General features: G+C 36.9%; 1 protein-coding gene across 1 annotated transcript; it reads left to right on the top strand.

The window, feature by feature from the left end:
• Positions 1-4,175: 4,175 nt before the first annotated feature.
• LOC106094258 (uncharacterized) lies at positions 4,176-4,780 on the top strand. Its single transcript, XM_013261460.2, has 3 exons — positions 4,176-4,311; positions 4,374-4,491; positions 4,550-4,780. The coding sequence occupies exons 1-3, from the start codon at positions 4,233-4,235 to the stop codon at positions 4,674-4,676; spliced, it is 324 nt and encodes a 107-aa protein (XP_013116914.2). The 5' UTR covers positions 4,176-4,232; the 3' UTR covers positions 4,677-4,780.
• The last annotated feature ends 6,075 nt before the right edge of the window (positions 4,781-10,855 follow it).

Below are 10,855 nucleotides of genomic sequence, written 5' to 3'. Positions count from 1 at the left end.
GCTGTAAGGTTGGTTATTATAACAGCTTCAAATTTAATTGACTTAATATGAGAGATATTTCTTCCGGGCTCGGAGTAAGTAAAATCGCTGATCGCTTTACAATGGCAGATACATCAAATTTAGCCTGTTAGAGTTTGAGACAGACCTGATAGTAGAGCTGGCAAACTATCAATTCGATCAACATTCGATATTTTCGGTAGTTTTTATAATGAATATCGATACTATCCGTAATTTCCTATCACCTGTATTTCAAACGAAAATTAGAAGTAAAAATCAGGAGATCGATTTATATAGACGCAATATCAATGTAAAGACCAACAAAATCAAGGTTAATAAAGTCAATTGGAAGTCATGAGAGAAATCACTGTACAAAATAGCCTAATCGATACATTCAGTGTCGGATTGCTTATTATACCCACCACCGTTGGATATCCCCCCTATTCATTTAGTCATTCCGTTTGCAACACAAGGAAATGTCAATTTCCGACCCTACAAAGTGTATGTATTTCGGACCGTCGTAAAATTCTAAGACGATTTAACGATGTCCGTGAGTCTGTCCGTCCGTCTGTTGTAATCACTCTAGAGCCTTCAAAAATTGAGACATTAAGCTGAAATTTGGCATAGATACGTATTTTTGATGCAAGCTGGTTAAGTTCTTGACCGGGCCAAATCGCACCATATTTGGATATACCTGCTATATAGACCGCTTTTCCAATAAAGGGTCTAATGCCCATAAAAAACGCTATTTTTCATCCGATTTTGCTGAAATTTGAAACAGTGAGTAGTTTAAGACTTCCTGATAATAGACCCAAATATGGTTCAGATCGGAATATATTTAGATATACAATAGTTGCCATATAGACCGATCTCGCGATAAAGGGTCTGAAGACCATAAAAGCTTTATTTAGTACCCGATTTCGCTGAAATTTAAAACAGTGGGTTATTTTAAGCCTTTCGGCATTGGACTTAAATATATCTGTCATATAAACCGATCTCCCGATAAAAGGTCTGAAGGTCAAGGACTGAAGCTTTATTTCTTGCCCAATTTCATTGAAATTTGGAATAGTGCGCAGTTTTAAGCCTGCCAACATCCGACCCAAATATGGTACAGATCGGACTATATTTAGATACAGCTGTCATATAGACCGACCTGCCGATAAAGTGTCTAAAGCTCATAAAAGCTTTATTTTTTAACCGATTTCGTAAAAATTTTAAACTGTGAGTTATTTGTAATGCCCGACTTTAATATGGTTCAGGTCGGACTATATTTAGATATAGCTGCCATATAGGCCGATATGCTAATAAAAGCTTTATTTATTACCCGATTTCCCTGAAATTTGAAACAGTGAGTAGGTTATGACCTTCCAACATTGATCTGAATATGATTTAGATCGGACTATATTTAGTTATAGCTGCCATATAGACCGATCTGCCGATAAATGGTCGCAAGCTAATAAAAGCTTTATTTATTACTCGATTTCGCTGAAATTTGAAACAGTGAGTTTTTCTGAGCCTCACGATATCCGACCTTAATATGGTTCAGATCGGTTTATAATTGGATATATCTGCCAAAAAGACCAATGTTTTGTTCTACAAAATTGGATAGTGACATATGCATCAGACCACTCAGTGTCCTTGTCAAATTTGCGTGCTTAAGTTATCCAATTTTCATCGAATTGTGACGAAATGGGATTTACATGTATACACGAGATGGTGGGTATACAAAGTTCGACCCGGCCGAACTTAATGGCTTTTTACGTGTTATACCCTCCACCATAGGATGGGGGGTATACTAATTTCGTCATTCTATTTGTAACTACTCGAAATATTCGTCTGAGACCCCATAAAGTATATATATTCTTGATCGTCGCGACATTTTATGTCGATCTAGCCATGTCCGTCCGTTTGTCCGGCCGTCCGTCCGTCTGTCCGTCCGTCTGTCGAAAGCACGCTAACTTCCGAAGGAGTAAAGCTAGCCGCTTGAAATTTTGCACAAATACTTCTTATTAGTGTAGGTCAGTTGGTATTGTAAATGGGCTATATCGGTCCATGTTTAGATATAGCTGCCAAATAAACCGATCTTGGGTCTTGACTTCTTGAGCCTCTAGAGTGCGCAATTCTTATCCGATTGGAATGAAATTTTGCACAACGTGTTTTGCTATGATATTCAACAACTGTGCCGAGTATGGTTCAAATCGGTGCATAACCTGATATAGTTGCCATATAAACCGATCTTGGGTCATGACTTCTTGAGCCTCTAGAGGGCGCAATTCTTATCCGATTTGAATGGATTTTTGCACCAAGTATTTTATTATGATATCCAACAACTGTGCCAAGTATGGTTCAAATCGGTTCATAACCTGATATAGCTGTCATATAAACAGATCTGGGGTCTTTACTTCATGAGCTTCTAGAGGGCGCAATTCCTATCCGATTTTGCTGAAATTTTCTTTCAACAACTGTGTTAAATAAGGTTCAAATCGGTTCATAATCTAATATAGCTGCCATATAAACCGATCTCGGATCTTGACTTCTTGAGCCTCTAGAGGTCGCAATTATTATCCGATTTGCCTGAAATTTTGTGCGACGGATCCTCTCATGACCATCAACGTACGTATTTATTATGGTCTGAATCGGTCTATAGGCCGATACAGCTCCCATATAAATCGATCTCTTTATTTTACTTCTTGAGCCCCCAAAGGGCGCAATTCTTATTCGAATTAGCTTACATTTTACACAGCTCTCCAACATATAATTTAATTGTGGTCCAAACCGGACCATATCTTGATATCGCTCTAATAGCAGAGCAAATCTTTTCTTATATCCTTTTTTGCCTAAGAAGAGATGCCGGGAAAAGAACTCGACAAATGCGATCCATGGTGGAGGGTATATAAGATTCGGCCCGGCCGAACTTAGCACGCTTTTACTTGTTATATATAAGATATGGCAGCTATATCTAAATCTGAACCTATTCCTATGAAATTCATCAGTAATGTTAAGAGTCCTGATAAATTTCGAGAGAATCGGTTTACAAATGACCATTTTATTGCATTATTACTGAAAATCGGACGAACATATATAAGGGAGCTATATCCAAATCTAAACTGATTTTTTCCAAATTCAATAGGCTTCGTCTCTAGGTCGACAAACGTGCCTGCACCAAATTTTAAGACGATCGGACAAAACTTGCGACCTATAGCATGTACCCAAATTAACATGGACAGACAGACAGACGGATACACGAACGGACAGGCAGACGGACAGATACACGAATATCTTTAAATCGTCTTAGAATTTTACTCCGATCCGAAATATATAAACTTTGTAGGGTCGAAAATGGATCTCGACCATTTTTGGCTCGGATATCGGCAGGCCTAATGAAACTCACTATACCAAATTTCAACGAAATCGGGTTATAATTGCGCCTGTTATAGGCTTAAGACCCTAAATCGCCAGATCGGTCTATATGGCAGCTATATCCAAATATAGTCCGATGGAGGACATTCAACAACTTTAACTTCATATAGACAAAATACGAGTCTGTGCATAATTTCAACTCCATGCCACAGTTTTAAAGACTGTAACATGATTACAACTTATTACAACACGGACGGACAGACACACGGACATCGTCAAATCGTCTTAGGATTTTACTACAATCCGAAATTTAAATACTTTGTAGGGTCGGAAGTGGATATTTCGATATGTTACAAACAGAATAACTAAATGAATATACCCCCCTATGGTTGTGTGTATAAAAATAAGTGTTTGGTTCATCACCTGACTATGTTTGAAGATAGGCTACATCTTGATGTAGCACTCGTATGGACCATTGACCCTTTATGACTTTGTCAAGGTTTAACTTGATATTATTAAAATGTTATTCCATACATGTTTTAACTTCCCCTTATTACAAAAAGCGCTAAATTTCAAAGAATTAAATACAAAGATTCCTCTAGATGAGATATCCATTATCACTTTAATCATAATTGGCATGACTAAACGGAAGGAATATTCTTTTAAGTGTTCTCACAAATTGCCTTCCGTTTGATTTGATTCGGTTATATTTTAATAAAATTTATTTTAGAGATCAAAAAGCCATTGAAACCGGACTTTGTCTTATATATGTAGTTGATGATAATGCCTTTATCTGCACAAGTTTATGCATAAATACCAGTTGACTTTTCTGGTTCGAACTCATTTTGTAGTATTTTGCTTAGCTAAGTACTGCAATGAAAATTTCAACGGTCGCTTTGCTTTTTGCCTTCGCTATTGGCACTTTGGCCACGGGCACAACATACGAAAGTTCTGGTAAAGTTGAATTTATTCCAAGGTAATTGAGAATACTAAACTATTGGTTAACACATTCTTAGAGCATCCTGGTAAATGTGTTTATTCTGATTTAGTACTTTTACCAGGAGAGCATGGGAAACCTGCCGGAAAATGTGAACAATTCCATTGCGAGGCAGGTTTTAAAGGCAGAATTGAACCGTAAGTAAGTTCTTGAACTCGTGGCCAGAATTTAATGTATAACTGTTTTGTTTTATAGATGTGATTATAGGTTCATTATTTTGGAACCTCCTTGTTGGTGGGGTGAAATAGAGGATCATAGTAAACCCTACCCGGAGTGCTGCATGAGGAAGGTTATTTGCCCCAAAAGCTGGAAAGGCAAATAAATGAGTCTCAAGTGTAAAGTAATGCCGATTTAGATTTGACTTTTGGAAAAAAAAATTTTTTTTGAGTTTGCAGTGAACTAGTAAAAATAAAAATTGATTGTTAATGTTGCGTTTTTGACTAATTGTAAAATACATGCTAGTAGATAATAGTAGAAAAGCGTGCTAAGTTCGGCCGGGCAGAATCTCGAATCTTGGGAACCTACCACCATGGATTTTGCTAAAAATTTATAGAAAATATATCAAGTTGAAGGACACATTTTATTCTATTTGGATGCCCAAAAAGTAATTGCGGATTTTTTAAATGAAAGTATTTAAATGCATTTTTAATCAAACTTAGAATGAACTTTAATCAAATATACTAAAAGTAACAGCAGATAACTGACAGAAGAAAGAATGCAATTACAGAGTCACAAGCTGTGAAAAAATTTGTCAACGCCGACTATATGAAAAATCCGCAATTACTTTTTGGGCAACCCAATACATACCAAACTTCTGTGAAACCAGGAAAAATTAAAACTTCTACGAACTGAGCAAGAGTGATCGAGAGACCAGTTTAGATGGGAGCTATATCAGGTTATAGACTAATTTGGACCGTATTTAGAACAGTTGTTGAAAGTTGTAACAGAACACCGCATGCAAAATTTCGGCCAAGTCGGACAAAAATTGCGGCTTGTAAGGACTCAAGAAGTCAGATCGGGAGATCGGTTTATATAAAAGCTGTATCAGGTTATAGACCGATTTGAAGCGTTCTGGGCACAGATGCTGGAAATCATAACGGAACACCTCACGCAAAATTTCAGCAAAATCGGACAAAAATTACGGTTTATAAGGGTTCAATATATGAAATCTGAAGATCGGTTTATTTGGGAGCTTTATCAATTTATAGACCCATTTCAGCCGTACTTTGCACAGTTATTGAAAGTCATAACAGAACACTTCGTGCAAAATTTCAGTCAAATCGAACAATATTTGCGGCTTGTAAGGCCTCAAGAAGTCTAATCGGGACATTGGTTATGTCAGGTTATAAAAGGATTTGAACCGTATTTAGCACAGTTGTTTAAAGTCATAACAGAACACTACAAACAAAGTTTTAGGCAAATCGGATAAAACGTGCGGCTTCCAGGGTCTTTAGAAGTCAAATCGAGAGATCGGTTTATATGCGAGCTTTACCTAAATCTTTACCGATATGGTCCATTTGTAATCCCCAATGACCCACATCAATATTAAGTATCAGTTCAAAATTTTGAGCGGCTAGCTTTACGCGTTCGACCGCTATTGTGATTTCAACAAAGAGGACGGCTAGATCGACTCAGAACTTCGAAACCATCAAGAATATATATACTTTATGGGATCTTAGACAAATATTGGGTTGCCCAAATAGTAATTGCGGATTTTTCATATAGTCGGCGTTGACAAATTTTTTCACAACTTGTGACTCTGTAATTGTATTCTTTCTTCTGTCAGTTATCAGCTGTTACTTTTAGCTTGCTTTAGAATAAAAGTGTAAAGAAAGTATATTTGATTAAAGTTCATTCTAAGTTTTATTAAAAATGCATTTACTTTCTTTTAAAAAATCCGCAATTACTTTCTGGGCAACCCAATATTTCGAGGTATTACAAACGAAATGACTATATTAGTATACCCCCATCCTATGGTGGTGAGTATGAACAAGTAAGAGCGTGCTAAGTACGACCGGGCCGAATCTTATATACCCTCCACCATGGATCGCCTTTGTTCTTAACCCAGTATCTCTTTTTAAGCAAACAAAGGATAATGGATAAAAATTGCGATGCTATGGAGCCACATCAGTTTATGGACCAAATCGGACCACACATGGTTGGGATGTTGGAGACCATAGTTGAAGTCATTGTTTAAAATGTCAGCCAAATCGGATAAAAATTGCGCTCTATAGGAACTCAAGAAATATTATCGGAAGATTGGTTTCTATGGGAGTTATATCAGATTACAGACCGATTTAGAACATTTTTGAAACGAATGATGAAGGTCATAGGAAAAGTCGTTGTACAAAACAAAATCGCATAACAATTGCGCCATCTATAGGTTCAAGAAGTAGAATTGGGAGATCATTTTATATGGGAGCTATATCAGTTTATGAACTGATTTGATCGTCATGACATTTAAAGTCGATCTAGCCTGGGTCATAGGAAAAGTCGTTGTACAAAACAAAATCGGATAACAATTGCGCCATCTATAGGCTCAAGAAGTAGAATTGGGAGATCATTTTACAATATATGGGAGCTATATCAGTTTATGAACTGATTTGATCGTCATAACATTTAAAGTCGATCTAGCCATGTCCGTCCGTCTGTCTGTCGAAAGCACGCTGACATTCGAAGGAGTAAAGCTAGCCACTTGAAATTTTGCACAAATACTTCTTATTAGTAGTCATTTGCAGTGACTACTATGCCTATCTATTGAAGAAAATTGTCATATTATATCCAAAGTTGATGAAAGCTGTAAAAAAGAAGGAATATACGCTAGAACACTCTCAACTATTTTGTAAACAGAAACGCCATCAACAGAACGCCAGTTAATTTCAGAACGTTACAATGTCTGAGATGCTTTATAGTGGGTAAGAATCGTAAAAAATCAGCCGTTAGAAAACGGGTAGAGAGCTAACGGGACTATGTGCAACATTTCAAGTCCGGCTGCCTCTCAGCAGGCCTCATGGTACAAGATGAATTTTAGTGTCACTTTTTATATCCTCCACCATAAGATGGGGGTATTCCGTTTGAAATACCCAATAAAGCATATCTTCTTTTATATAACAAGTAAAAAGGCGTTAAGTTTGGCCGGACCAAACTTTGGATACCCACCAACTCAGGTGTGTATGTAAACCACCTTTCGTCAAAGTCCGGTGAAATATGCATACCTTATGCCATATAGCAGCTATATAGAAATATGTCCCGATTTGGATCATATACTAAGAAGTACAAGTCATTGTTCAATTGTGTTTAACAAAATATTGATAATATAGACCGATCCGCCGATTTAGGGCCTTAGGACCATAAGAGCAACATTTATTATCCGATTTTGCAGATCGGTCCAGACTTGGATATAGCTGCCCTATAGACCGATCTCTCAATGTAAGATCTTTGGCCCATGAAAGGCGCATTTACTGTCCCTTTTTGCTGAAATTTGTTGGTGTTAGGCCCCTCGACATCCTTGTCAAATTTGGCTTAGATCGGTCCACATTTGGATATATCTGCATATAGACCGATCTCTCGATTTAAGTTCTTGAGTCCATAAAAGGCGCATGTTTTGTCCGATTTCGCTGAATTTTGGTATAGTTGCTATGTTAATCTCCTCGACATCTCTTTTTAATTTGGCGCAGATCCGTTCAGATTTGGATATAGTTTCCATATAGATCGAATTCCTGATTATAGGTTTTAGGCCCATAAGTGATGCATTTATAAACCGATTTCGCTAAAATTTAGCACAATGAGTTCTGTTAGGTTTTTCGATTCCTATGTCGAGTATGGTCAACATCGGGCTATACTTCGATGTAGCTGTCATTTATGCCGATCTCCCGATTTAAGTTCTTAGGATAATAAAAGCACTTTTCTTACTCGAATGCGTTAAAATTTGACACAATGGGCTGTATATGGCTCTTCGGTATACGTGTTCAATATGGCTCAGATCGGTCTATATTATATATAGACAACTAGGGCTCACTATATTATAGTGAGCCCTTTTAAGCTCTTAGACATCCGTGCCCTATATAATCCATATTGGTCTATATTTGTTTAGAGCTATCCTATGAAAGTTCTGAGGCAAATAAAGTGTGCATTTTTTAACCGAGTTCGATGAATGAGTTGTGTAAGACCCCTTCCTGAATATGGTGGAGATCGGACTTTATTTATATATGGGTTCATAAATGATCCATTTTTCACCGTATTATGGCGAAAGGTGGTTAGTATATATATCCAAGGTGGTGGGTATCCAAAGTTCGACCCGGCCGAACTTAATGCCTTTTTACTTGTTTTATTTATTATACCCACCACCGAAGGATGGGGGTATATTCATTTTGTCATTCCGTTTGCAACACATCGAAATATCCATTTCCGACCCTATAAAGTATATATATTCTTGATCAGCGTAAAAATCTAAGACGATTTAGACATGTCCGTCCGTCTGTCCGTCTGTCTGTTGAAATCACGCTACAGTCTTCAAAAATAGAGATATTGAGCTGAAACTTTGCACAGAATTTTTTTTCGTCCATAAGCAGGTTAAGTTCGAAGATGGGCTATATCGGACTATATCTTGATATAGCCCCCATATAGACCGATCCGCCGATTTAGGGTCTTAGGCCAATAAAAGCCACATTTATCATCCGATTTTGCTGAAATTTGTGACAGGGCGTTGTGTTAGACCCTTCGACATCCTTCGTCAATTTAGCTCAGATCGGTCGAGATTTGGATATAGCTGCCATATAGACCGATCCTTTGATTTAGGGTTTTAGGCCAATAAAAGCCACATTTATTATCCGATTTTGCTGAAATTTGGGACAGTGAGTTGTGTTAGGCCCTTCAACATCCTTCGCCAATTTGGCTCAGATCGGTCCAGATTTGGATATAGCTGCCATATAGACCGATCCTCCGATTTAGGGTCTAAGGCCCATAAAAGCCACATTTATTATCCGATTTTGCTGAAATTTGCGACAGTGAGTTAAATTAAGTGCCTTAACATACTTCTGCATTATCGCACAGATCGGTCCTGATTTGATTTAAATTTAGCACCTCCTAGTATTTCTGAAATTTGGTCTAGATCGATCAAGATTTGCATATAGCTGTCATACAGACCGATCTCTCGATTTAAAGTCTTGGCCGCATAAAAGGCGCATTTTTATTTCGATTTCACTGAAATTTGACATACTGACTTATGTTATGCTTTTCGATATCCGTGACGTGTATAGTTCAGATCGGTTTGTTTTTAGATATAACTACTAAAAGAAACCAATATTTTTTAATATACAATTGAACAATGACTTTTACTTTTGGTCCAAATCGGAACGTGATATAGCTGCTATGGTACTTAAGGTATGAATTTTTCACCGGTTTTTGACGAAAAATGGTTTACATTTATACTCGAGGTGGTGGGTATCCAAACTTCGGCCCGGCCGAACTTAACGCCTCTTTACTTGTTTATTTTTATTTTCTCTCTGTTTGTATTTTCTTTTCTGTGGGTCTTGATATGTGGAAATTTGTGGAAGTATGTATGTGATTTCAAACGAACAAGTCTTGGTTTGGATATCAGCTTTCAAAGTTATTTTCACCTCTCTTGGAAATCGAAGCTTTATTATGAATAATTAAAGTTTATTCCCTCTACCATACGATAGCAGTATACTTATTAAGTGTTTTTATTTGTGACACATCCAAATATTGGTCAAAGACTCTGTGGAATGGTACAATGGCTTCTATTATGACTTCCATCATTCATGCAAAACATGGATCAAATTTGTTTAAAAACTTATGCACTTAATTTTGAGCTTCTATAAAGCTCATATTTGATCAGAGTTAGCTGAAACCTTGCAAAGTGACCAATGTGCATGTGAAATATTGGTATATGGGTCTTAACTCTTATCAGAGCTCCCGTACAAACCTATATCCTGATTTGACTTGCTGACCACCTTTCGCAATAAACAAGTTCTTAGTTTCTGCCTGACAATTTAAATCTTTAAGGAAATTTGTGAAACATGTTCTATGGTGGAGGGTATAAAAGATTCGACCCAGCCAAACTTTAGGCATTTTTTCTTGTTTTGGTATAACAGCAGATTAGGTACCAGAAGGTCAATCCAGCAAACTAGAGCATATAAAATGCATTAGTGAGAGATTGTTACCATTTCAAACAGAATTCCACTTTCCAATTTAATACGTTAATAGCAACATTTGAAGTAAGTTTTTGGGATAGCTCGATGATAATATGTATTTGTATGCAGTTACAATAGACAACAGATTTTTTAAACAGATTTGCCGGCTAGCCGATGAGCTGCTTAGTAATTTGGATAATATTAAAAAGTAATAAAGATTATTTTTCCTATAGTCTATGTATATTCATTTGAATATTGAATATTATATTCTCTTCAGCCTAATACTACACAATTTTAAAAGCTATAAAATCTGAAGTTTCTCGGCCTACGCTGCAGTCTGATTCAACAA

This window comes from Stomoxys calcitrans, chromosome 2 (genome assembly GCF_963082655.1).
Source record: "Stomoxys calcitrans chromosome 2, idStoCalc2.1, whole genome shotgun sequence".
NCBI classification, from domain to species: domain Eukaryota; kingdom Metazoa; phylum Arthropoda; class Insecta; order Diptera; family Muscidae; genus Stomoxys; species Stomoxys calcitrans.
This window is presented reverse-complemented; position numbering and strand designations above follow the sequence as displayed.

Bases quoted from the DNA above. Each gene is read 5' to 3' on its own strand.
- LOC106094258 (XM_013261460.2), top strand. From the start codon at position 4,233: ATGAAAATTTCAACGGTCGCTTTGCTTTTTGCCTTCGCTATTGGCACT. The intron at 4,312-4,373 runs GTAAAGTTGAAT...ACACATTCTTAG, and splicing joins CACAACATACGAAAGTTCTG to AGCATCCTGGTAAATGTGTT. The intron at 4,492-4,549 runs GTAAGTAAGTTC...TTTGTTTTATAG, and splicing joins TTTAAAGGCAGAATTGAACC to ATGTGATTATAGGTTCATTA.